At 46.6% G+C, this 26,285-nt stretch overlaps 3 protein-coding genes across 4 annotated transcripts; all 3 read left to right on the top strand.

Moving 5' to 3' along the window:
• The first annotated feature begins 4,626 nt into the window (after positions 1 to 4,626).
• LOC137902234 (interleukin-1 receptor type 2) lies at positions 4,627 to 8,718 on the top strand. The gene is made up of 9 exons (XM_068746312.1): positions 4,627 to 4,711; positions 4,793 to 5,051; positions 5,277 to 5,451; positions 5,581 to 5,749; positions 6,101 to 6,184; positions 6,280 to 6,345; positions 6,448 to 6,583; positions 8,138 to 8,283; positions 8,407 to 8,718. Exons 1-9 carry the CDS (start codon positions 4,627 to 4,629, stop codon positions 8,550 to 8,552), a joined length of 1,266 nt encoding a protein of 421 aa, XP_068602413.1. The 3' UTR covers positions 8,553 to 8,718.
• Positions 8,719 to 9,355: 637 nt separating this feature from the next.
• On the top strand, positions 9,356 to 15,209 carry zmp:0000000936 (interleukin-1 receptor type 1). 2 transcript variants are annotated; one of them, XM_068746201.1, is made up of 12 exons: positions 9,356 to 9,496; positions 11,400 to 11,477; positions 11,580 to 11,811; positions 11,901 to 12,096; positions 12,176 to 12,347; positions 12,436 to 12,498; positions 13,026 to 13,161; positions 13,250 to 13,404; positions 13,489 to 13,632; positions 13,983 to 14,150; positions 14,247 to 14,479; positions 14,604 to 15,209. In XM_068746201.1, exons 2-12 carry the CDS (start codon positions 11,402 to 11,404, stop codon positions 14,898 to 14,900), a joined length of 1,872 nt encoding a protein of 623 aa, XP_068602302.1. In that variant the 5' UTR covers positions 9,356 to 9,496; positions 11,400 to 11,401; the 3' UTR covers positions 14,901 to 15,209. The 2 variants fall into 2 exon arrangements, with proteins under 2 accessions (XP_068602302.1, XP_068602303.1); XM_068746202.1 differs by having other exon boundaries at positions 11,922 to 12,096.
• An 839-nt stretch (positions 15,210 to 16,048) lies between these two features.
• On the top strand, positions 16,049 to 24,971 carry LOC137902523 (uncharacterized). The gene is made up of 22 exons (XM_068746611.1): positions 16,049 to 16,163; positions 16,875 to 17,085; positions 17,381 to 17,546; positions 17,694 to 17,868; positions 17,969 to 18,040; positions 18,190 to 18,316; positions 18,404 to 18,546; positions 18,635 to 18,781; positions 18,909 to 19,067; positions 19,292 to 19,498; positions 19,606 to 19,810; positions 21,574 to 21,638; positions 21,982 to 22,222; positions 22,324 to 22,504; positions 22,720 to 22,870; positions 23,048 to 23,113; positions 23,385 to 23,496; positions 23,720 to 23,868; positions 23,983 to 24,120; positions 24,206 to 24,367; positions 24,481 to 24,626; positions 24,716 to 24,971. Exons 1-22 carry the CDS (start codon positions 16,100 to 16,102, stop codon positions 24,962 to 24,964), a joined length of 3,336 nt encoding a protein of 1,111 aa, XP_068602712.1. The 5' UTR covers positions 16,049 to 16,099; the 3' UTR covers positions 24,965 to 24,971.
• The last annotated feature ends 1,314 nt before the right edge of the window (positions 24,972 to 26,285 follow it).

Raw genomic sequence — 26,285 nt, forward strand, 5'->3', positions numbered from 1 at the left:
GATGACCTGCGTAAGAAATGAAATCAATTAATGCTTAACTATAAGGTGAATTTAAGGGAGGAGGGGCAAGCTCCTTGTGTCTTTGGTTTTGTCGGTGCTCGTCACTGCGGTGGGATAGATTTTGAACCTTGACATTACTTCCTGTTTCTGGGGATGGTCAGTAACCTTGAGGTCTTCTACTACTACTGCACGTACCTTCTGCAGGTCTGCGTCTCATTGAGAGTTCCTCCCTCTGCCCTTTATTACGAGCGTTTCATGGGGCCAGTGGGGGGTGGGAGTCTGTTTCATTGATGCTACAGTAGTGTATGTAAACGAGAATGTCAACCAGGGGGAGTTACCTGTAATACCCCAGAGCCTGGGGGGGGTTGGTCACGATGACCAGCGGGTGAAGGCGGGCCGAGTATTTTGGTTCTACTATAAGTGGGATTGATGGGACTTGACAGGACAAGGCGTGTGTTGTGAAGTGTTGTTCAGACAGGTGCTTTAAAAGAGGGGATGACATTGATGCAGGTGGATTTCAGGATAGTATTTTTTGAATTATTATACTATTATTATTATTCCTTGAAGATAAGTGTAACTATGTGGAGTAAAACATGTCTTTTAGATTTACGCACATCCACCCACGGTCCGCCGTTTGCTTGCTTTTATTCCGAACCCACAGAAGTGCAAGGTGTGTTTGTCTAAGAATAAAGTAATGTGGGTGTGGTCTAATGAAGAAAATAAAATAAAGGTGTCTATGTACAATAAAATTTCATTTAATCTTCCAGTGGTCGTGTTTCCCCTCCCCCCCGCCGGTCAGATTAAATGACCGGGACTCGCCTCTGGAAGGGCTGGCGGTCAAAGAGAAGCTTGAACTGCTGAGAGAAGTCTGATATAAGTCTGATATATAACGATAATAAAACAGATGAGAGAGTTCAGGAACACGTGTACTTTTGTGGACGGAGAGTCGAGTGTCATCGGCGTACAGCATTTTCTGGACGAGAGGGAAAGCCATGGTCAGCAGGGGGTTTTTTCTTTCTGGATGACATTTATCGATCTTTCATTTCATTCTTTCAAATAATTTTTCATTTGTATTATTTGTATGAAAGTGATGCACAATGTGTCAAGAATGTATAAAACATTTTACCGTGTGGTCCAAGGCATAAGCTGTTTTTTTGGGGGTTTTTTGCTTTGCATCTTGTCACAAGTGATCGACCGAGGTGTTCCGCTTCAAGCTAAGACCATTGAAAGCTGAAGCGTTGGAGCCTTTGTGTCAGGCGTAGATATTTTATGTGGAGTGTGTGTGGGGGGGGGGCTGTTCTGTATTTGCTTCACAGTCTTTAAGGAATCTGTGGGAGCAAAAAGTGCATTGGAGAAAAGAGTTTTCTTCACTAAGCTGAAAAAACTTTCATTGGGAAGTAACAGTTTGCTCTATTCCGTGCCCCCTCTCTCTACATTACTACCTGCTCCAGCTGTTACTTACGTTTTACGTATATATGTGAAATGCCGACCGGCGAACTGCGGTGTCGACTTCCATCCGGCTGGTGGCTGCCAAGCTGGAATTTCCTCTGTTTTCACAGCGAATCTTCAGGTTGTTCACTGGAAATAAGGAGCTAAAGCGTGTCCAAACTTTTCCTCATCAGGTCACAATCACGCTAACCTTGGGTGTGTGTGTGTGTGTCCGATAGCAATGACGCGTAGTGTTTTGACTGATTTGTCACAATCATCACCCCCCTTCCTCAAATGGGGGAAAGGCCTCCAAACCCCGACGCTTTGTCACACCGAGTGTTTCTCTTGTTGCATCACGGCCTCGATGAGTCGGCGTAATGACTTCTTTAGAGATGGTGACAATTAGCGATTCTATTATCAGGCTGAAAAAGGGACTGAGGAGGTGAAGCAGTCGTTTAAAATGACAGGCAGCGTTTAAAATGTGTAGACCTGTTGTCATCAAAAACCACTACTTGGAAATCCTTTTTTTTTTTCATCACTTGAAGCATTGCGTATTAAGTTTGAGCACTAGTCGAGAAGTTTAACAATCATTTCTGTTGTTTCTGTAAATCTATAATACAAGACTGCGGTGGTTTATAATTATAATACTCACCTTAGGTGGAGAAAATGTTTACAGAGGCAATTTTTAGTTTCACTAATGGACATCACAGTATTTGTTTAATGCATACGAGTTGGTTTTGTACTTGTATGTTTTTTCTTTTTGAGCCTGGTTTTCATTGGATTTTCTTTTTTTTTTTTCTTTTTTTTACATCTCTCCCTCTCCTACTAAATAACCTACAAAAGGAGAAAGAACACGCGTCTTGTTTGTTTCAGGTATTCACATAGCGCTGCTTCAACGTGGAAACATTGCGGTTCCGCTCCCTGCAGGCTTAGACGTGAGGCGACGCGTGTTTCCTCTGCTGTTTCTACCATGCTACGCTAACTTATGTCCTCTCAGTGTATGAAAGGAAGTCGTGTATCTTCCTGAAAGTTTTTTTTTTTTTCTTCTTTGAATAAACTTCAAAGTAATTTTAAAAGTAGTCTGTGTCTTTTGTCTGAGAGGCTTCAAGGATGCATCAAATTTCAATGCAGTAATGCAGAGTTATTTCCAGCTAAGTTAATATTATTAGGTATAGGTGAGTAGTATTGTGTGCAACACCTTTCTTTATGTTGTTTTAATCAGGATATCGAAAACACTGCACAGTGAGGTGATCTGGAGAATTCCCAAAGTTCGCAACGCCTCCTGCTTTCGAAACGACCAGGAGTTGAATGAACAGCACGTTCTGTGTCGAGGGGACATCTGTCAAGTATAAAAGTAGGGAAACATTTTCATTTCCGTGCCAGGAATCAGGAATCCCAGCACATGTTAACGCTTTGCATGTGACCCAGACGCATTAGCAATATCTGCAGAGGTAGAAGTTCAACAAAGACCAAAGTCTTAGGAATTCTCCATATTTAGGTTTCAGGAAATAAATAAAAAATTGTTTTAGGAGAGAAAGCTGTCCGAATGTCTCCAAAATAAAATATTAAAATAACTACATGCATCGCTACAGGATGCAGCAAATGTGTAAGATAACTGAAGAGTTTAAGATCCTGAGGCAAATCCCACTCACGGAATGAACCTCAATCCGACTTGTAACCATGGAATTGATGTGTTTACAAAGTTTAAAGAACTTCAGAAACATTCCCCGTGGCAACAAAAGCTATTCCACAACTTGCGTCACTGAAAAATGTCCAGTCACAGTCATTTTATCAGTGGAATGTTGAGTGGATACCCTCGTCTGTGGGCAGGGAGGTGACACAACTCTGACTCACCGTGGCATTTATTCATAGAGGAATTCTACTGGCCTGGACCCTTCCATTCATTTTATCAGCCTGTAATAAGACTACTTCTCTCTACGGACCTCCGACCACCTGAAAGTCATTCACAAGAAATCATGCCTGTCAGCGTAGCGTGCTAACAAAAATGTCTGCCTTCCCTGCAGCATCACATGGATGCAGACAAACGTCACCATCGCCAGCGAGAAGCTGCTTTGTGTGTCCGATTGTACAAACTGGGTTAGATGTCTGGTTTGCTATTTTACGGCAGCATGGTGACATCATCACTGATGAGGTATGACGTGACGATGCTCCGCCTCCAGTCTAACTGGTGTCATTCATTGCTTAATTCAACATGTTGATAAAAAAATGACTCAAATGAAACACATATGTCATGCGTAGATGGATATAAGTTGTTGTCATGGAAACACAAACATCAGCTGAAGAGACACTCCTTCTAACCTCTCACAGTTAATCTAAACCATGAGTCATGCATGCAAGTGTGTGCGTGTGTTCTTGTTCTAAACAAACATAGCGATGTTCACCGCTGATGCAAAAGTATGATGATGATGATGATGCAGAGGAAGAGAGGAAGATCTACAACAGCTGTAAAAGACCAATGAATGAAATGGCAGGAAATCTCTATTTGGGCTTTTCTTGCATGTGATTTATACATTGTGTGTGTGTGCGTGCGTGTGATGAGCAGACATGAGTGCGCAGTAGGCTGAGATGCATTGAGAAACCAGGAATTTCCCTGCCAGTGGGTTGAGAACCTTGAAAAGGCCGTTGGTTCCATTCAGACGGGGAACTGAACACATGTTGCTGAGGTTCTGCTGTGAACACATCGATCCTGCCTCGCTGCACCCTGCTGGGACCGCCGTGAGTACGCTGGACCGCCGGGCGGATGCCATAAATGTATATATATATATAGTATATTTATTATTGATGTTATTATATAGTATATAAGGACATATACATTGTGAAATGTTATTAAATATTATATTTATATTTATTATTTGTGTAGTATATTTTATATTTGGTATGTTTATATTCAATGTAGTTAATATTTTTTGCATATTGTATATAATTTTAGTTTATTTTCTAAAATGAAAATCAGCTCGTTTCCATGGAAATGGTTTCACACAACAATCATCTGCACCAATAATAGAGCTCACCTTCCAGTCTGAACTCCGCATATGACCTGTGACGTCATCGGATACTTATGCTTTTATTTTGTAGTATTAACCAGAATATGCGTTAACAGAATTAACCGAACTCTGTCCCCTCGCTGGACATTTTGGACCTTTGAATTAAGATTTGTGTCCCCTTCAGGCCGCCGTCATGGCCCTCCTGGGATTGATACTTGCTGTGGGCATCATTGATTATGCTTACGGAAGACCTCCACTCCCTTCTCTACCGATGCGAGGTGAGCATTTGTTTAAAATAACACATGTTCATATGAAATAAAAAAGATGTCTCCATGCAGTCCGTCCCGTTTCCGCTGCAGGTGGCTGCTACCTGGTGAATCCAGAGGTGGGGGTATTCAGGGTGGAGGGCGAGCCGGTGGTCCTCTCCTTTCCCATGTTCCAGAGTGTCCTACGAGCACGAAGGATTGCACCCCCGAGGGCTAATTACGTCATCACCGGCCCCAACGGGACAGGTGACGTGCCCTACCTGGGTGAGGGGCGTGTGCAGCAGCGTCATAAGCAGCTGTGGCTCCTCCCAGCTGAGGCTTCGGACTCAGGGAGATACGTCTGCTCTTACAGGTAAACTTCCACCCCACCTGCGTGCAGGGGCCGCAAATCAGGGACAGGATAGATTGTTTTCAAGCAAAGCTGATGAGATTCGTTTTATCTTGCATTGGCCTTCCATCCATCCATTTTCTTGTAGATAAGACGGTGCAGGTTCAGTTCTGGTGCATAAAATCTGGGCTCAAATTAAGTCGAGCACTTAATAAAGATGTTAATAATTCTATTAACTTCTATCTGCAGCAATGAAACGTACTGTGTGACCGGCAGCATCCAGTTACACGTTTACCCGTCCAACGCCGTGGACACGAAGACGCTGTCCTATCCCATCTCAGCCACGGTGGGAGAAAAGCTCGAATTTAAATGTCCATCTATAAGTTATTTCAACAAGACAGGGAGACTGATCGAGTGGTACAAGGTGAGAGGTGGAATCCTTTGATCATTGTCTCTACACTTTATTTTGTTTGTGTTTAAATCTTGATTTATTTGAGGAAAAATTGAGCAGGTTGTGAAAGCGTTCCTTCGTGTTCCCGATGATTCCCTACAGATTTCAAGCCCTACTGGCCTTCGGCTGGTCTCCTTCCCCCAGAATAACGGACCACTATTGATCCCTATCGTGAAGCGATCGCACGCAGGTGCATACACCTGTCTGCTCAGGGTGCTCATCCAGAACCAGCAGTACGAAGTCAGCAGAAGCATCCAGCTCAGAGTGAAAGGTGAGTCGAAGCACAACCAAGTGAAGATAGAACCCTCTCCGGTCGCATTACACAAATATATATTTTCGTTTTGTTAAATAACTGGCATGTCATCACCACATTTTACCACCTTTTTGTGTAATAATCGTATTGATTCATTGGCTGACATCAGTTTATTCCCTGATAATAAAGTGGTGACTTGGGCGTGTCTGCCCTCTAGTGGCCGAACAGGTGTAACACATTTGTGTCTTTCAAACTCATGAAAAGCTGCACAAAACACGTGGTTGACGAGTTTGAATTGTGTTTATTGAGTGTAGTAGATCGTTATAGTTTTTTTTTTAAGCGTGTCTAAATGTGTGGGTATGCGTGAAGGTCTTGACCCTGCAGACGGTACAGCTCCGGACCCATCCGTAACCTCTGACCCCGGGCGGATCAGCAGCTTAAGCGCACCTCAAAGTGAGTATTAAGGGGAAAAAAAAGGATTTATTTAAACCAAACGTCGCTGTGGAGACAATAAAACTAACATCGTACAATTTATCTTCAAAATATAGCCCCTGTAATCCTCCCACCTGTCATCGTATCGCCACTGAATGGAACCTTTTATGAAATTCTTCACGGTGAGCCAGGATTTTATTAAAAACATATATAAATAAATTTAATAAGAAAGGATATTGTTAAACCGGTGCAAACTTATTTATTAATCTCTAACTTCTCTTCAGGTTCGGTACTGGAGCTGTTTTGCGAGGTGATCACTGGATGTCCAATGGCAGAGTCCACTGTGGTCACGTGGACGGTTAACGGCCAATCGGTGGAGTCATCCTACCTGAATGGGCGGGCTCTACAGGGAGAAAGGAGGTAATTGGATGATTTATTCCTGTTCCGCCGCTCGCGCGTCGCTTCCGGATTGTGTGATTACTGTCGCGTTTTCGTGGAGCAACAATGGCAGCTAAGCGTCCTACGGCGTCTCTTCCTGCCCCGAAGCGCCGCAGGAAGACGCTAACGATAGCTGAGAAGGTCCGACTGCTGGACATGCTGCAAGAAGAAGGCAAGAGCTACGCGGCTGTCGGCCGCCATTACGGCCTCAACGAGTCGAGCGTGCGCTACATCAAGAAAGACGAACGCAACATCAGAGCCACGGCTGGCGTGACGCGCGGCAAAACGGCGAAGAGGGTGGTGACGTCACGCAACCAAACGATGTCACGGACGGAGAACGCCCTCGCTTTTTGGATCGGGGATTGCCGCAAAAAGAACATTCAGCTCAACACGCTAGCTATTCGGGAGAAGGCGAGGCAGCTCCACGCGCGGTTCTCCGTGGCCGAGGAGGAGAAGCCCGACGAGCCGCAACCGGGAACGTCGCCGGCAGAATTCATGGCGAGCAAAGGCTGGTTCGAGAGATTCCAGAAACGATTTAACCTGAAAAGCGTCCCTTTGAACGGCGATCCCGACGCCGCCAAGAGCACCGAGCAGGGGGGCGACCGTCCCGCGGAAGAAACCGGAGTCCCGCGGAAGAAGAGGCCGGCGCGGACCTTCATCGTGAAGGAGGGGGCCAGCGAAGGTGCCGGTCTGACCGCGGAGCGTCTGACGGACCTGGTCCGGAGCGCCGGAGAACTCCAGAGAAAGGCCGCGGAGTGGGACGACAACATGGTCCGCGCGCTGCGGTTCCGCGACGCCATCGATGGGGCCGTGGAGGTTTACCGGAAGCTGCTGAGGAAGACGAAGGAGCAGCTTCCGGTGACGGAGAAAGCCGAGGAGGCTCCTCCACCTCCCGGAGAAGAGCCCGCCGAGGCGCTGTCCTCAGAAGAGCAAAACCCTCATCATCATCATCATCATCATCATCATCAAACACGCTCTTCCGCCGCGGTTTCTTAAAAGGTTAGCGTTCACTGATGCATTTTATTTTTAATACATAAGCCCCCCCCCCCCCTACAGATGATTTCTGTGCTTAAAATGCAGTAAAAGTGTAAAATATATTAATATATATAAAGTGCAATACTTTATAATGATTTGAAAGTGTTAAAATTAGTTTATACCCAGATTTGTTGTAAATTTTGTATCCAATTTCTAGTTTACGGAAATTCCTATTTCGCGGGAGGGTCTTGAACGTAACCCCCGCGAAGTAGGAGGGATCGCTGGCTTTTTACTCCTCGTTGGCCTGAAACACAGCTGGTCCTCCTTCAACGATGATTTAGTTACAGAATGTGCAGTATAAATGTACAGAATAATGGAAAATACATATGCAAATATAAACGATTCTTCATTCGTCGATTCTGGTTTGCTGGAGCCTATCAGAGCGAGAGGCGGGACAGAAACCGGAACTATTATTCCACGTGACAGTTGCCAGGATTTTGCCACCTGGCTACTTAACACCATGATGAGAGATGTTGGGGGGGTCTTCCTCGTCGTTTCCAGGGTAACCAGGTTGCCTGAGGGATGCCGCGTTGAGTTGAAGCTTCTCGTTGTGAAGGTGACCGTGGAGGACGTGGAGACGCGGCTGAAGTGTGTCGCTCAGAACCGGGGCGGGAGGCGGGAAGTCGTTACGCGGCTTCGGCTGGAGGGTGAGCTTTACGCGCGTGTGTGTGTGTGTGTGTGTGTGTGTGTGTGTGTGTGTGCGTGCGCGCTCGGTGTATCAAACACAGACCATCCCATAATAAACAGCCTTCGTGATCATGTCTTCCCAGACTCGACGTCTACGTGGCTGGCGCTCGCCGGCGTGGCCGCGCTCTGCTTCCTCGCGGTGGTTTCCATCTTCCTCTACGTCCTCTTCAGACCTAAAGGGAAACGGAAGATGGATTACATGTTGGCTCGGCAGAACAGCGCCTTCTGATTCTGCACGGACCTTTCTGAGCGCCGCTGTAGATGCATTCGTCGTAGAGGCTGTAACTTGGACTAGCAGGAAGTGTTTGTTGTTTGTGTTTGTTTTCATAAATATGTATTTATCAAATGTGTGTAAATGTGTGTATTTTCTCAAACACAATAAAAACTCCCAGGGAAGCGTCTCCAGTGTTAGACCTGATCTATTGATGACATCATCAGGAGGTTGTGCCTGTTCGTGCAGAGGATTATTTTTTATCATACTCGTATCAAATTTTTAGCAGATTTGCATTATTTATAATTGCTATTTCCTTGAGTGTAATGTCAATGAGTTTGATAATTGATTGAGGCTTTTAATAACATTTTTGATCACCGATAATTGGTTTTTAAGACCGTGTTTGTTCATCAATAATAGATTCATTCAGTCAAGATCGTTTTTTGCGGGTGTTCTCCATGCGGCCATTGGAGGGCGCCACGTAATAGAGTCAAAAAACTAACAGGGGGAACGGGATGGGTTCTACGTGCGGCCACTAGAGGGCGCCACGTGACGGTTTTCTGATACTAATAACCGGAGCTGCGGGATGGGTTTTACATGCGGCCACTAGAGTGCGCCACGTGACAGTTTTCTGATACTAATAACCGGAGCTGCGGGATGGGTTTTACATGCGGCCACTAGAGGGCGCCATGTGACAGTTTTCTGATACTAATAACCGGAGCTGCGGGATGGGTTCTCCTCCCAGTTGTTGCTCAATCGATCAGAGCACGCTGGTCTGGATTTCAACAGGATCCGGAGAGGGAAATTACAACATGCTGTGTCCGCCGAAGGGGAAGTCGAAGCTGGAGACAACTCACCTGGAGTTGTAGTTCTTTTATAAAAAAAAATAAAAAAAGAAGAAGATGTTCTACAGGGTTTTACCGTGACCGGCGGAAGAGTTCGGCTCCGGAACCGTCCGCCTGGTGAGTCCCTGGTTTTTGTTTTTCTACGGTATTAATAACACGAGCTCTGGGATCATTCCAGCCCGATCAGAATCCCTGACGTCACCGTCAGCAGACGTGACGCTGCAGATCTGGGCGTTGAGCGTTTCATGAGTCATGAAATAAACGAACCTCTTTACTTTTTGGTCAGAATATTTGAGCAAAAACTCATTTTTGCTCCTGAATAAAGGGTTTTTATTTTCCTTTTTAAATAAAGTTTGATAGAATGAAAATATTTCTCTCGTTTAAATCCAAGCCCTCAAAAATACTGACTAATCAGAACATTTCTGTCTTCATTCCTAACATGACTCCGGTTAAAGTGAATATTGTTCGGAGTGAATATTGTTTGAGTTCGGCTCGGTTCTTTTTAGGGGCGGGTTCTGCCGATCCACCCGCAGCCCCCCCCCCCCTCGTGTGTGCGTAATTTGTCCTCCCCCTCCCCCTCCCCCTGAGAGCCGCTGAGTAACACAGCTCCTCTCATCCTTCACCTCCTCCCTGGTGCCTCCGCGTCTCCTTCTCCGAGGTGAGACAAAATATTCCTGCGTTTTATATATAAAGTGTGTATATATATATATATATATATACACACTTTATATATATATATATATATATACACACTTTCTAATATGGACGCTGCTGAGACAAACCAACACAGAAATGGGCCTAAAATCTGCAGCGGTGTAAATTATTTGATTATTTTTAATGCTGATATGTGTTTATATTATTATTTTTTTATTTAAGTTTTATTTAAAAAAGCAAGTATTATCATTCTAAAACTTTCGAAGTGTTTTCTATGACAGCTCCTCGTCTCCTAGGTAACAGCAGCATTTCGTCTGTGAATGTTTTTTTTTTTATTCTGCATGTTTAAAAGAAAAAGAAGCAACAACAAAAATAACATCTGTATTGTGTACAGTGTATTTCAGCCCCCCCCCTGCTGTTTCTCATGCTCTTCTGTGGGAGAGGTGAATCTCATTATTTCCCCTCTTCAGATCTGAACGAGTCTCGTCGTGTCCCGCAGCTTCCAGCTTTTCCTCATATCAATCATTCCATCTCAGGATTCCTCCTTGTCTCGTTTACGGCCGGCGGTTGTTCCCACAGAGGCCAAATTATGAGACGCGAGAACCGGGTCTGGGTTTCGGGACGAAATCAGATCCGCTTCCGATCACTAATGTGTGTGTGTGTTGGGGGGGGGGGGGGGTTAGGGGGCAGACCGGAGGACGGCGTTGTGTTCTGTTTCCTGACGTTTGTACTTTGACTCATGGCGTCTCCGTGTTTGAACTGACTCACAGGACTTTCAGCCGATTACCCGTTCGGAGGGCGTCCGTGACCTTTTGACCCCGGGATCCGTCACCGCCGCTCCAAAAACAGATGGTCAAAGTCTGCATGGCCGAGCGGCAAAATGCAAACAAAGCAAATGGCCGCTTGTTCCCTCTGTCGGTTTGTTGCTGGTGAAATCAAACATTGCACAAACGCCGTCCAGCTGCCGAGGTTTAGTTTCCCAACGGCTTCCGTCACGCAGGCGCTTTTTACATCATCATCATCATCATCATCATCATCATCTCGACTCTTTAGGTTCCGCTTCAGGCAGACGTTGACAAAAAAAAAAAACGGCTTTAAATCTGATTCCAGCGATCCTCTTTCGGGGATGTGACATCCCATTCCAGGTCCTTCATGGCGTCCATCCCTGGAGACTGGGAATCAGCCCTCAGACAGAAAGGGGAAGGAGGAAGAGGAAGAGGGAGGGGCTTCTTTGAGAGATTCACGCTGGGATGAAGTTCGCCTTTTTTTTTGCTGACGCTTGACTTCTTGTGAAACCGTCTCTGAGCAGTCGAACCGTGATTTGACTCGTGCGTCTCTAACCCGCTGTCCGTGCGTCCGTCCCCAGCCATGGACCTCAGGTCCGCGCCGGGACGTCTCCTGCTCTGCCTCGTGCTGCGTGGGATTGGTGCCGAACGTCTTCCAGGTGAGCCGAGTCACACGATTCGACCCCTGAGGGATGTTTAATAAACCTTTTATCATCAGATTTATTGATTATGACTGATGTGTGTGTGTGTGTGTGTTGCAGGGAACTGCACCAACTTCCTGCGGCTGAGAGACGTGTCCTCCGTCCTGGGGGACGTGGCGATGCTGCAGAACCCCGCCGTGTCTTCGGCCACGCCGCACGTCATCAGCTGGTACGACTCAAAGACGGGCCGGGAAGTAAGAAACCAGACGGGCCGGACCCTGGTGCTCGGGGACAGCCTGTGGTTCCTCAACCTGACGCTGGAAGACGACGGGGAATATGTGAGCGTAGTGAAGTACGAGAGCGCCGAAATAGAAGTTGTGAAGAGACTGAACTGCGTCCCAACAAAGCAGAAAGTAATCGACCGCTTTGACCCCTGAACAGAACTCCCACCCGGTGCTACAGGAAGGCCGTCCGGCTGGCGGTGGCGCGGCCGCCGGTCGCCGAAGGGTGCGGAAGGCCAAAGAAGTACAACCAGATGCTCACGAAGGGGGTCACCGACTTCCTGGTCTGCCCGTTGAAAAGCCACATCAGGAAACTGGACCGCTACAACGTCGGCGCCACCCTCAGGTGGTTCAGAGTGAGTACCGCCCGTCTGCTGCCGCGAAAGCTCGCGCGGAACGTCTTCGTCGTCGTCTGATGGGACATTTCGTCCCCAGGGCTGCGAGCTCATAGAGGACGGGACGGGCAGCTTCGCCTACAGGGAGAGGTGGAAGCTGTACATCGCCAGGGTGGAGGCGGAGCACGGCGGCAGCTACACCTGCACGCTGAACTTCACTCTGGGCGGGGTTCCGGGATCCGTGTCGGACACCATCTTGGCATCGATCAGGGGTCAGGCCGATAAAGAGTTAACTTCACCGTCTGCCGTTAGAGTCGAATCTCAGCCCGTAAAACAAACGCCGCGCTGCTTCCGTTTCAGGGGATTACTCTTTGGATCCAGAGGTGCACCAGCCGGCCAATGAGATGATCCGGGCAGAGATGGGTGAGCGTCTGCTTTAGGATGAGTTTTACCTGCAAATCCTGTTTTGTAGCACTGAAAGCTAAAATAGAATATTCATAAAAATATATATATTTTGAAATCCATGCGAAACCACGGTTTGCTTTTTGTAGTTGTTGCCGTACTCGAATAAAGTGTAATTGCACATTCACTCCAGTAGGTGGCGCTGTGGTTTTTTTGTTTTTTGCGCTGAGCAATCAATTCAGAACAATTAGTTTTATTCATTATGTTTGTAGGTTAAAGTTTTTTATATGATGTGCTCCTGAGGAAACGACGGTGATCAATTTAAATATTGATCAACTTTATTTTTCAGTATTTAATTAGCTCAATAAGGGACTTTTTTTTCAATATAGTTTACATTTTCTTGAATTTAAGTTCAATCTTTTCTGGTTAGCTAACAGGGGGTAACAGAAGCAATGCTAATAGCAGCTTCCCATTTAGCTTTATTGATTTAACTTTATTGATTTTGCTTTATTAATTGCTTTCATTGTTATTTTCGTGCCTTTTTTTAGGGGCGCCTTTCACAAAGAAGTGCCAGGTGTTCGTTCCGTGTGTCGGAAAGCCGGATGCCAATATCCTCTGGCTCGTCAGAGGAAAGCTCGTTCAGAATACCGTTCCCTCTCCTGATGTCTACACGACAAACCTACAGTGAGAACATCCCCTCGCCCATTTATTTGGGTCCATCCTTCTTTAGGAGTCACATCGCTTTCACCTTCGTCGTCCGTTTGTCCCGCAGCTCGTGGAGCCAGGAAGTTCCCCGTAAGGGCGTGTGGATGGAGAGGCTGCTCATCTTTCCGGAGCTGCGGGGGGACGACTTCGGCACCAACCACGTTTGCAAAACCTTTAGTTTCAGGGGTTCCACTGAGGGATATTTTAAGCTCCTACCAAAAGGTAAAACCACAGAGTCTGTTATTACTGCGGTCGATCAGGAGATTAGATGTGTGTGTGTGTGTGTGTGTGTGTGTTCGTCTGCAGACCCTAACCTCGTCCTCCCCATCGGGTTGGTGCTTGGCGGCGTGGCGGTTCTCTCCATCATCAACGTCCTCGTCTACCACCTCTTCAAGGTCGACATCGTCCTGTGGTTCAGGAGGACGTTTCCGTTCTTCTACCCCAATAAAGGTAGAAGAACCGCCTAAAAGAGAACGTCAGAAAAAAACCAAAGGCTGACGCTTCGCTCGCGATTTGCGTCACGCCGCCGACCACGGGGAAACACGCCGACCGCAGAGCGTCTGCGTCGCTGATACCTTCGACACCTTTGAAACGTTTTGAGCCTCGTCGAGAGGAAACCGGAAACGTTCTCACCTGAGCGCCAACACCGTTTATTTTAGTGTCTAGAACAATACAGATTATCGTCTTTAATCTAAAACACTTTTCCCACCACTACTTTGACCGACATCAGATTCGCGTTCTCCTGAGCCCGCTCTAACGACCTCCTCTGCCCCCCCCCCCCACCCCCGACCCCGTGTCAGATCTGGATGGGAAGCTATACGACGCCTACGTTGCGCACCCGCCGCCGTGCTCCAGAGGATTCAGCCAAGAGGTGGAGACCTTCGCCGTCAACATGTTGCCTCAAGTGTTGGAAAAGGCCTGCGGATACAAACTCTTCATCGCTGGCCGGGACTGTCTCCCGGGCCAGGGTAAATCCGGGGGGGCGGATCCGAGCTCCGTTTCTGTGTTTCTTTTTTCCCGCGCCTTCCTTCATCTTCCTTCCTTTTTGCTTCTCTCGCCTGCAGCCACCGTGGACTCGGTGGAAGAGAACATGCAAGCCAGCCGCCGCCTGCTGCTGATCTACACCGCCTCCACCTTCGTCGGCAAAAGACACCCGAGCAACAACAACGACGTCGCCTCCAAGAACCACAATGGCGACGGCGGCGACCCGGAAAGCCAGGAAGCGCATCCGGACACGAGGCAGCAGCTGGAGTGCGTGTTGGCGATGCACAGGGCGCTGCTGGAGGGCTCGCTCAAGGTGGGGAGGAAGGATTGGCGAGGCTAACCTCTATGTAAAAGAAGCCCCGCCCCCAAAAAACAAACAAACAAGTAAACAATGGTTCTGTTCATTCTCGTGTCCTCCTTCGAACGCTGCTTGGCAGGTGATCCTGGTGGAGTTGGAAGAGATCAGCCCGGCTCAGCTGGCGCTGTTCCCGGAGTCGGTGCGTCACCTGAGGAAGAAGCAAGGCGCCGTCTGCTGGTGGGAGAACCGGAGGCGGGGGCGAAAATGGAGGACGTGCATGAGTGGGAGAGGAGGGGAGGAGAGAGTGGCGCGGGACGCCAGGCTCGCACCGCCCCTCTCGCCTTCCTTCGGGTTTTGGAAGGAGGTGAGGTATCACATGCCGGTGAGGGGCAAGAGGACGGTGTACCCCGAGAAAACTGCCCTCCTGGACATATGATGGGGTCGGATCGGACCGGAAACGCAAACACAGGCGGCGGCGGGTCCCCCCTTCCCCCCCCACGCGACGCACAAATACCGCTTCACCACCACGACCTGCCAAATCGGACAGTCATGATAGTGAGCGGTTCCACGGCGCACCTGAAGGCGGAGTCATCGATTCCCGAAAGGTAGGAGAGGCTGTGACGGGACGCCCCCCCCCCCCCCCCCCGACCGCTGCCTCCCCAGCAGGCAGAGACGAAGGTCGGAAGATGATGTGAAGAAATATAGTTTAAATATGTAAAATAAATGAATAAATGTTGTGGCACCAGAAAAAGTTGAACTTTAATCGTTTCCGTTTATTCAGGAGGATTAAAGAGGAGGAAGGGGAAAGCTCCGATTATTGATTCTGAATGAAAGATCAATTTAGATTAAAAAGTAAAACGTGTTGCCTCTGTGGCTTCTGTACGAAGAGGATGAAGGAGGAAGGAGGAAGGAGGAGCTCCGAACATAGAAAATGAATGTGGTTGGTGGAAAACTGGTGCAAGAGAAGAAAGTCGTTTAACTGGAGCACGCGGTCTGTCGGCATCCGCTTGAACTGTTCTCTTGGGGGGGGGGGTTACGAGGAGGTTAGTGGAACAGAATAAAGGAGGTGCTCGAGTCCACCAAGAAGACAAATCAGTCCCAGGAAGGACTGGAGCGGCTTCAAGAAGCCAAACGGTGAGACGACATCATTCAATGATCGACTGCTGGTGAGATTATTCTGTGTTGACTAAATGTATTCGTATTTATGATGTCATAATATTCTGAAATCAATATTTTTTATTGTATTTAACACAGATAATAATTAACTTAATGAGAGAAAAAAACGAATAAATGGAAAATATGCACTAAATAAATTGAATCAAATTGTAAATGATATATTATTACTCATTAAATAAGTGATCTGAAGGGAAGAAACCTCTCATAAAAATATATATAAATAAATACGCCAGACTCTAAATGTAGAATCAAAGTCCAGCTGATAAAACAGCTGATTGATTAAGATGGAAAGATTGATAAAGCAATAAAGGAGAGGGCTGGACATGAATTCTGCGCGTCTCACTTCCTTCATTCAGTCCGTCTGTCCGTCAGGAAATGTGTCACCAAAGCTTTTTACCGCAGAGAAGGAGAAACTAAAACTGACCACGTGATCACGTGTGATCCGCGTCTCAGAGGACGATGGCGGCGGCGGGCTGGATCTTCCTGCCGGTTGCGCTCCTGGTTCTGGAGGCGGCTGGGCACGGTGAGTCCCGATCATCGCAGAACCCCGGTGTGTTTACGGGTCGATAAGTAATCAATGACTTTATGACTATTAGGTTTGATCAGTTTCAGTACTTTCTATATAAAAGCAGCAACTTTTGAACCCATGTAAAATAAAAAGCAATACACAAAAACTAAAATCTGAAAATCATTATTATTTAAATAATTTGGATTTAAATGATAATAATCTGTTCGTGTCCGTCTCAACGTCACCTGTTTGGAGCTCCATTCAGAAACATCATCGATTATATTCTCGTCTCAGGATGAAAACGAAAACAAAAACAAAAAAACAAGGACAGGAATCAGATGTCGATTTTAATTTTAATTTGATTTAAAATAATTTAGAATCTATTTAGAATTTATTAAGAACTTCTAGAAATATCAATAAACAAGCAAACAAACAGTTTAAGAGACGCTGAGGTTTGTTTTTCATCTCGTTTCACGTCAAGCCGGAAACAAACGGTGTTCAAATGCTGCGTTCAGGCGAATCCGGAAAAAAAATATTGAGAATCCCGGAAGGGTACTGTTAAAGAATAAAATATAAAATACTAGTATTATATTAACGGAACAGCTGTGAAGATTACAGCCACCGGAAGTAAACAACTACAATCACCGCACTATCTTTACCACCAGCCAATCAGAACTCAGATGTCCCGCTGGTTTTGAATGACTAATAAGCAACCTTCCTTTGCAGTGTCGCCTCCAGACCACAGGGGGGAGGTAGAGACCTACCACGTCAGCGTCGGCTACGTCTTTGTGCTGCGGTGCAGCGTCGCCGGTGGTGACGTCGACGTCACCTGGCGCAGAGGTGGGAGTCTGCCCGCTGGAGTGGAGGTCAGGGGCGGGCTGCTGTTTTTCCTACCTGTGCAGGCGGATCACGATGGACCCTACACCTGTGAGAAGAGGTAGAGACGGGTTTGGGAGTTCTTCATCTTGTTACTTCTACCTTATTTTAAGTTAGAATATCTTTTTTTATTTGTTTTTTTCCATCTTAAACTTCTTGTTCACTACATTCCTATATGGGCTGAACATTAGAACAATTTTCCTGGAGAAAATTCTAATAAGTAAATATATTAATAATCTATTTATATCGTTTGTCTTCTTCTTCTTCTTTTTTTACACGTTGCCACGCGGCTTCATCTGCGTTCCTGCAGCTCAGCTTCTTCCTCCCTTTTCACCCGTTTCCTTATTTATCCGAAGGGACAAACCTGGAACAAAGATGACATTCTGGGTGTCTGTTTCCAACGGGAAGTGTCCCGATCCACCGGAACGGATAGCCCTCCCCCGGGGGGTAAATGGAGGCCTTCCCTGCAAACAGGAGGAGATCTTCAGCCTGAACAACACGAGGAACGTACGGTGGTTGAAGGTCGGCTCCGCTGCCTCACTTATGATCTGTAATCAATAATATATTTGTCTAAATTAATATAATATTTGTGCTTTTTTGTGTATAAGTATGTGAATTGGGCACAAGTTTTTCATCATGCCCATAAATAAATAACGACGGTCTGTGTAGGACTGCAGCCCGGTGGAGCGTGAGCAGAATCCCGTCTCCGTGGAGGAAAACGGCTTCCTGAGGCTTCCCGCCGCCTCCGAGAGCGATGCCGGACGATACACCTGCCTGGTGGACGTCAGCGTGGACGGCGAGGAGTACAGCGGCGCCCGCAGCATCCAGCTGAGCATCAAAGACGGTGCCGAGCGCCTCGCTGGATTCAATCCGGAGAGAACTTCTCATTTAAACCTCCGGCTCTGTTTTCCTTTTCTGTCGCTCCTTGTTTTGTTTGTCTTTAGGGGTTAAAGGTGAAGTTTTCTCCGAGCCTGAGGTGGTGTACCCTCAACAGAAAGTGGTCACAGTGGAAGTGGGTAAGGAACGCCGTCCACCGAGCTGATCTGTTGGGCTCGAGCTGTATATTCCTGGAAATAAGGAATTCTGGATATATATATATATATATATATATACACACTATAAGCATCTTAAAGCCGTTTTCTGTTTTAATCCCGCCGACGTCCAGGTTCCGGAACAGAACTGGAGTGTCTGATCTACATCGGCTTCTGGGAGGACAGCGAGATTTTAACTTATTGGACGGTCGGCTCGGAATACCCGGAGAAGTACAAGGAATTGAAAGAGTCGTGGAGAAAGTGAGTGTGAGACAAATGAAGACAACCCCCCCCCCCCGGTGTGATCTATCGTGCTTTGACTTGCCGATCGATCGATTTGTGTTCCAGTTACAGTGACGGCGACGCCAGGGTCTACCGCAGGTCCACCCTGTACATCTCTGAAGTTCTCCGTCAGTTCCTGAACGTCTCATTCTACTGCCATATAATGAGCCCGGCGGAGAGGAAGGTTGGCTCGGTGCGTCTTCAAGAAGGTAATGTCCTCCTCCTCCTCCTCCTCCTCCTCTTCATGCCTGGACTAAACTGTCCTCTCCCCCCCCCCCCCCCCCCCCCCCCCTCCAGCTGACCACAGCGCCTTCCACACCCTCGTCGGACTTTGTCTCGCTGCGTCTCTGACTGTCCTGATCCTGGTCGCTGTCTTCCTCTTGTTTAAGGAAGACCTCGTCCTGGCTTCCAGGGAACTGTCGAGACATTTCGCCAAACAAAAGGGTACACTTTTTGCTTTTCTGCCGAATCCTCCACCTGATAAAACTCTCGCACGTTTCTTCCAAGTAAGTGAAATACAGATTAAAAAGACATTAATCATTAATCCTGGCGCTTCCTGTCTTTGTCGCAGCTCCGGATGGGAAGCTCTACGACGCCTACGTGAGCTTCCTCCACCGAGACGCTCCAGATACCGCCGAGATCTTTGCTCTGCGGATATTACCGGAAAAGTTGGAGCAACGGCACGGATACTCCCTGTACATCAGAGGACGGGATGACCGCCCCGGAGAAGGTCCGTCCACTTTCCCCTGAAATGTGCCAAAAAAAAAGAAAAAAAAATAAAAACAAGTGTCATTTTCATTTTACAGTTAAATAACCAGAAAAAGGAAAAGCTGCTTAACTCATTTACAGCTGCAGTTTAAACGCCGGTTCTGACTTGGGTGAACGGAAAATACCGTTCGAGGTCCGCCGCGGCCCTGAAACGGCGTCTCTCGCTTCCTGTGCTTTCGTCTGCAGCGATGCACGACGCCGTCGCTGCAGCCGTTGGCCGGTGCTGCAGGCTGATAGTCATCCTGTCACCTGACGCCACGGCCGCCGCCGCTCCGGGCCGACCGGAGGAAGAACCCTTCTGCAACTACCGAAGCCAGATATGCTACGAGCGGAAACTCGGCCTCCACGACGCGCTGACCCAGAACGACCCCAAAGTCATTCTGCTGGAAGTCGGTGAGGAGGGGGGACGGGGACGACGACGAATAAAACGCTTCAAGGAATGAATTTGAGCGTTGATCCTTCTCCACACGGGAGCTCAGGGTTCTGTTCTGTCCCGCCAGGTGGTCCGGTGGATTACAGCCGCCTGCCGGAGTCCCTGCGCTACATCAAAAGAAAACAAGGATCTCTGAAGTGGACGGAACCGTCCGGCGGGGCCCACAGACTCGCCGGAATGTTCCTGAACAGAACCTTCTGGAAGAAGCTGAGGTTCTACATGCCCTCGGCGCCGGTCGGGAGGCTCCGGGCCGCTGCCGAGCCAAGCGCTGAACTATAAGTCGCCTTAAACGGCGCAGCTCCAGCACAAACATTCTGCTTATTGCAGGCTTGTTAGCTGGAAAACTCCTATCTCTGACGGGCTGCGTTACTGGAAACGAACCCATAGAAACGCCTCCGGCGGCGCCGGTACCAGACCGACACCGTTGGACAACGACACGCGGCGGATTTCCTCCCGGTTCAGATGCATCGCAACACATGATGTAATCTTCCTCTGCGTTTCAGAAGAAGAGAGATAACCGGCGAGCTCAGCGCTGTTATCAGAAGCGTGGAGATGATATCGGAGGCCTTTTCCTCCGCTCGCTCTCAGAACACTTCCTGCGTTCACTTTGCGTCTCGCACAAATAACGCAAGTCACAGTTTAATGTCCGTCGGAGGGGGGGTTCGTTTCAGAGAACGTTTCCTCGTCCAGAAACAGAGAGGAAATTAAACCTAATAAAATAAACGTTTACTTATGTTAGAATAACGCTTGCTGTGTTTATTTCATTGTCAGAGCCTCAGTTTACTGGATTTTGCTGCTTTAATTTATTTCCAAAGAGGGGGGTGGGGGGGGGGGGGGGATACTGAAATTATGGATGAGAGAAAATCAGAACTCCAGAAAATATAGGAGGTGTTGGATTTGTCCAGGAAAGAAGAACTTCCTACACATCCAATACAAACCACTAATTCCATTTAAGCATTTGGAAGGAAACGTTTGTGAGCCATGTATTCCCATGAACTGGGACATTTCACAATAAATATGAGTGACTGGGAAAAAAACAGAGGAAAATATGAGGTTGACAGACGAAACTCAGACATGTGAGCTTTATGAATCATTTGTTTTGGATGTGGAATCTTCCACGCCTAGCAGCAATTAAACTGATGACTCGCCTCCAGCGTATGCTGGAATCACAATTTTATATTATTGGATTGCTTAATATTATTAAGGTGGGCAATAAACCTTTAGATTATAGCATCATTTGCATCCTGCCTTTTTGTGTTGGATTATTCCATGCTTTATGCCATGTCATCCCTACAAAATAAAACAGGAAACTAGAAAAGCAATCAGAGCGCGCAGACCTCCACCAAGCAGCTCATTCCCCTCCTAATTGGATCCACACCATCCACATGGTGATCTGGATCAGCACCAGAAGGTTCTAAATTGTTCTTACCTTTATACACCAACAATGAAAAGTAAAAGTGAATCAGAGTATTTTTTACTTTTAATTACACGAATGGATTTTAATGTTAAAATGTTATATATTTTCCTGACCTCATTCTGGACCAGATCCAGAAGACCTTTCTCATGATAGTGTAATTTGTTGAGTTGTATTATTTTATTATTTTTTAATCCTGCATCTGACAAATAACACAAAGTATGAAAAACTAAAACTAATAAAAACTAACAAATCCACTCTAAAAACTAACTAAAACTAAACTATAATTAAAGATCAAAAACTATTATAACCCTGGACTATATCAAAATCAAGCCTCCATTATAAGTAAATGGGAAAATCCAGATTTATAAATATCAGGCGTCATGCTTTTATAATCCCTGCATGTCCTGGTTCGTTTGAAATTTCACAGAATTGTTTTTTGCAGAAAGTTTGACGCCCGTAAGTCACGTGACTCGGTCGTCTCACATGGCTTCTGAGCACCGATCTGACAGCTGATCACATCTGCGGCGGACGCTCGTCAAGTAGCGCAACACGCATCCCGCGCGTCACCGATCAACACCGTTTGAACTTTTCACGTCTTTTTATTTTTTTATTTTTTAGAAAAATGTATTCTTACCGATTTCTCCTCGTCATCTTCGCGGCGATGATTCCGTCTGAATGTTCAGGTAGGAAAAACCTTATCGACGAGGAGACGTTTCAAATGCGACTTATACGATGTAACCTGGAAGAAAAAGTATAGATTACTTCAATTATTTAGAGTAGGTAATAATCTACTGTAATTAAAAATAAAGTAAAGTCCTGACAGTAACTTTATACCGCAGTTTGATCTTATATCTGATTAAATAACGCTTATAATATTATAATAATAATATTATAAATAATTGTGGCTAGAAAAAAGATATTTACTTTATTTATTCTGTCTTTATTTACCTTACCTTTTTCCTGGTAAATCTTCCTTATTTGTTCCTCCACCTTCCCACGCTCGCCTTCCTTCCCCGCCCCACGCAGACCATCCCGGCTGTGCCGACTGCGCCGTGGAGCGCTTTAACCTGGTTGAAGGCGAAGCCTTTTATTTCGTGCCCAAATGTCTGGGCGAGCAGGACCCGAGCGGCGACCACGTGACGTGGCACAGAAACAACTCGAGGATGGAGCCCATCTCCACGGACAAAAACGAGAGCGTGCATTTCCACGGCGCGTCTCTCTTCTTCTTGGACCTCCGCACCGAGAGCTCCGGCTCGTACGCCTGCCGGTAAGAAAGCGCGACGCAAATTAGGAGAGCGAAACGCACCTTGAACGCGCGCGCGTCCTCGCTTCTCTCCCCCCCCCCCCCCCCCCCCCCCGCCGCCGCAGGTACGAAGGCGCGTCAGGGTGCCACAACGTTTACCTGAAGATCCAAGTGTTCAAGAACAGAACCGACCAGGCGCTTCTCTACGGATCGATCAGGAACTCGGACGTGAATAAGAAGGTCACGTGTCCAGAAGTCGTCAGGTTCACGTGCAGAACGCTGGGAGGGAACTTTACCTGGATGAAGGTAACTCAAGTCATAAAGATGAATGCGTGAAAACACGCAACAAACCCTCCAATGACAGAGGTTAAATATTTATGTTTTGAATGAATTTGTCTTTTTATTTATTTACTGGATGATTAAACGATGGGTTAGGGTTAGGGTTAGGGTTTGCCGGACTTCAAACGACCTCACCTCTTCTGACATCCGTGACCCTTTTTTTTTTTTTGTCTCGGCCGCAGGACTTCAAACTCCTCCACGATCACAGCGATGCCACTCTGTGGGTTCGTAAAGCCACCAAAAAGGACGAGGGCATCTACACGTGCGCTTGTACCTGGACGTACAACAGGAAGGAGTACACCTGTTCAGCCTCCAAGGGTCTCATCTATATCAGTGAGAGGCGTTTTCGGATTTTGAAGTGTGCAGGAGTCCCCGATAACGCTTGCTAATGCTAAAATATCTTCAGTTTTTTTTTAGTTTAAAGCGTATAAAATAATAATGTATGGTTGCAACACCAGAATGTGTCCTACGGGAGGAAAACGTGTGCGTTTTATTTGTCCCTCGATTCAGAACAAAGCGTCCATCTCGTGCCGGAGTTCATCGCTCCAGCTAGCAACGAGCAGCTCGCCGATGAAGGTCGGAAAACGTATTAACTTACATGTTTTTACATGTGTGTTGTAGCAAAAACAATTCCTGCATGAGTCACCCACCTGAAATACTCTCACATCAATGAAATACATGTGAATCATCTGCATAAAGATAAACCAAGAACATACAACTTAGGTCCAGGTCGTTATTGCAAAAGAGAATTCATTCTCAACTGACTTTCCTGGTTAAATAAAATAAAAGTAGCACTGGGGAAGCTGTGAAGTTTCCTGTATGAATCCTGTCTTCCTTCTTCTGCCAGGATTCCCAATCTCGCTGAACTGCTCGGTTTTGTGTGGGACTAACGTGGAAGCTCATTGTAAGGCTAGCTGGAACGTCGTCCAGACCAGCGGATATAATGAAACCACCCAGACGTAAGCCTGATTAATATTAAATAAATATACCGTATATCAAAATGTTCCGCGTATTTGTTACCTACCATGCCTTAGCAACAAATGCAAGGTCGCTAACGCTAACTTCTTTCCCTCGAAGGGCTAAACATCTTTCTGCAATCGTAAGATATTTAATAAAAATCAAATTGAAACGATAAGATGGGGGAAAAAAAGTTAAGATAATGTCCCTCTGCTCCTTTGTTAGGGTCACCGACAGCCAATCGGAGGCCACCATCTCCACAGCGGTCTTGACCATTGAGAAAGTGACCGCTCAAGATTTCCAGACGGACTTCGAATGCGTCGGCGAGGGCTTTTACAAAGTATTATCTAAAACTGTAAAACTTAAAAGAAGAGGTCAGTGACGGGATCGTCGATTGGTTGCTTGGTTTGAGTGTTAACATGCCAGCTTTGTTTGTCGCTCATAAATAAAGCAAACATTTTATTTCAAACTTTAATATCGCTTCCCAGACTCAGTCATTCCACTTGTCGTCAGAGGAGTGTGTGTGTTGTTGATCTGTGTATCAACTACTTTGGTGGTTAAGTGCGCCGCTACAGACCTCGCTCTCTTCTTCAGGCCGTACTTCCCACGAAAGACTCAAAATAAAGGTGAGAAGGACGAGAGCGCTGGGAAACGGATCGAGAAGTCCTATAAGAAGCGCCCAAACTGAAACCCTGAATCGTGTACTTTCAGATAAAAAAGTGTACGACGCGTACGTGGTCTTTCAAATGCAGAGCATCAACAAAGCCGCCGAGGACACGCTTTGCCGGTTCGTCGCGGTTTTGACGTCTGTCCTCGAGAAAAAGTGCAGATATCAACTTTTCATCCACGGGAGGGACGACTTACCCGGGGAAGGTCAGGAGTTTGTTTCTCATCTTTCTTCTTGAAATGTTTTTTAGTTATTTATTCAGTTTCTTATTTATAATGTACGTTATTTTGGAGACTTTTTTTTTTGTCTGATCTCGCAGACTCCGTGGAGCTGGTTGTGGATCGCATCAAGCAGAGCAGGAGGTTAATGGTCATCCTCCCCCCGGGCTCAGGATCAGGGTCCAATAACCCAGAACAACATCTGGTCTCACCCCAGACCTCAGCAATGGGAGGTTTCGCCTGTCAGGTGAGTCTTTATTTCCTTTTTTTTTTAAATGACTTGCAAATTGTTGTCCTATTTTGTATTATTATAATTTAATTCATTTAATTTTCCAGATGGGGCTCTACCACGTGTTGGTCCAGAGGGACATGGGTGTGATTCTCATCCAGCTCAGTCACGCTGGGCCAGAAGAATACTTGCACCTTCCTCCTGGCTTGCAGCACCTGATTCGCTGCAGCGCCCCTTTGAGGTGGCCAGAGGGTTCGCGGGGCGCTTCCGCGTGGAACTCACGCTTCTGGAAGAGAGTGAGATACCTGATGCCGGCCACACCTGCCGGGACATGTCCGGTTCCAGATATTATTTGAAATATTCACGGGCTCTGGATACGAAGGAACCGTTACTGGAAAACTCTCATCGCATGTAGGATTTATAGATCTACGGATATTCTTGCAACTTATTTCCTTTCTCCGATTGTAACCTACTGTGGGATTGCTTTTTTTTTTTTTTTACGCTTAATAAAGAACAGCAGATCTCTTAATTGCCTTGTAATTAATGTGATTAATTTAGTCTATTATGAATGAATGATCTGCCTTTCTCAGCTTCTCGTTCGGCTCCCTGCCATCTTCTACCAGACCGCTAGATGGCAGCAAATCCCACACAGCGACCTTCATAAGCGACCTATAAAGCAGTTTAAACTCAAAATCCACAAATGACTCATTCGAATTTTGAATTTAATGTAATTAAAATGTAAATTCAAACATTTTGTTCTTGATAGATGCGCTGTTGACGTGTTATTTTGGGAAAATGTTCAGAAACAGACGACATGCTGTGAGAATCTGATGTGTGTGCGTCCCGTGTGTTCTGCATGTGTCCCCCCCCCATATGTCCCCCCCCCCCTTTGTCCGCCGCAGGGAGACGTAGACCCGGCAATGGAAAGCCGGATGGTACGCGTGTGCGTAAATGTGCATGTGTCAGCAAAAGCAGAACGGCGGCACGCTCCTGCAGAAAAGCAAGGAAGGCGTGACGTTTGGCCCGGCATCTGGGAGCTGCTCCCTTCTTTTGTTCCCCTCTGACCCCACTGACATGGCACTCGCCCTGATGTCACACACACACACACACACACACGCGCACGCACGTATGTAGATGTGAAATTGCTAAAATACAATGCAGACACACATTTAGAAACCATAGACCTGTCCCTGCGTAGGTGATCTATCATGACTTAATCAGGGAGCTCTGTGTGTATATGTGTGAGCGTGTGTGTGTGTGTGTGTGTGTGTGTGTGTGTGTATGCGCATGTGTTTACTCTTCCTGACGTCTCTTGAAATCTCAAAATAGTTTCTAAGTAAAGAAGAAGTTTTTTGAAGCCATATCTAGAATCAATCTTGTGAGTCTCTCTCAATCAGGCCTGAAACTTTCTTCAGAATGCATGTCACATTTTTATTTTTCTTAATTAATAAAATGTTTTGTTTGTTTGTTGGATCTTTGATTACAACCTGTGTCTCGTGTAGTCATAACACGTTGTCTAGTAATAACACGTTGTGCACACAAGTGATTTCAATGCAATGACTAGAATCTCTGATGCAGTTTGAAAATAAATCCGCATTTGTAGTCCTACTTTACCCTTCAAAAACTACAAGTCTGAAGATGCAGACCAGGTGGACGTGGATATTTTATTCGCCGGAG

Source organism: Brachionichthys hirsutus, chromosome 12 (genome assembly GCF_040956055.1).
Source record: "Brachionichthys hirsutus isolate HB-005 chromosome 12, CSIRO-AGI_Bhir_v1, whole genome shotgun sequence".
Classification (NCBI taxonomy): domain Eukaryota; kingdom Metazoa; phylum Chordata; class Actinopteri; order Lophiiformes; family Brachionichthyidae; genus Brachionichthys; species Brachionichthys hirsutus.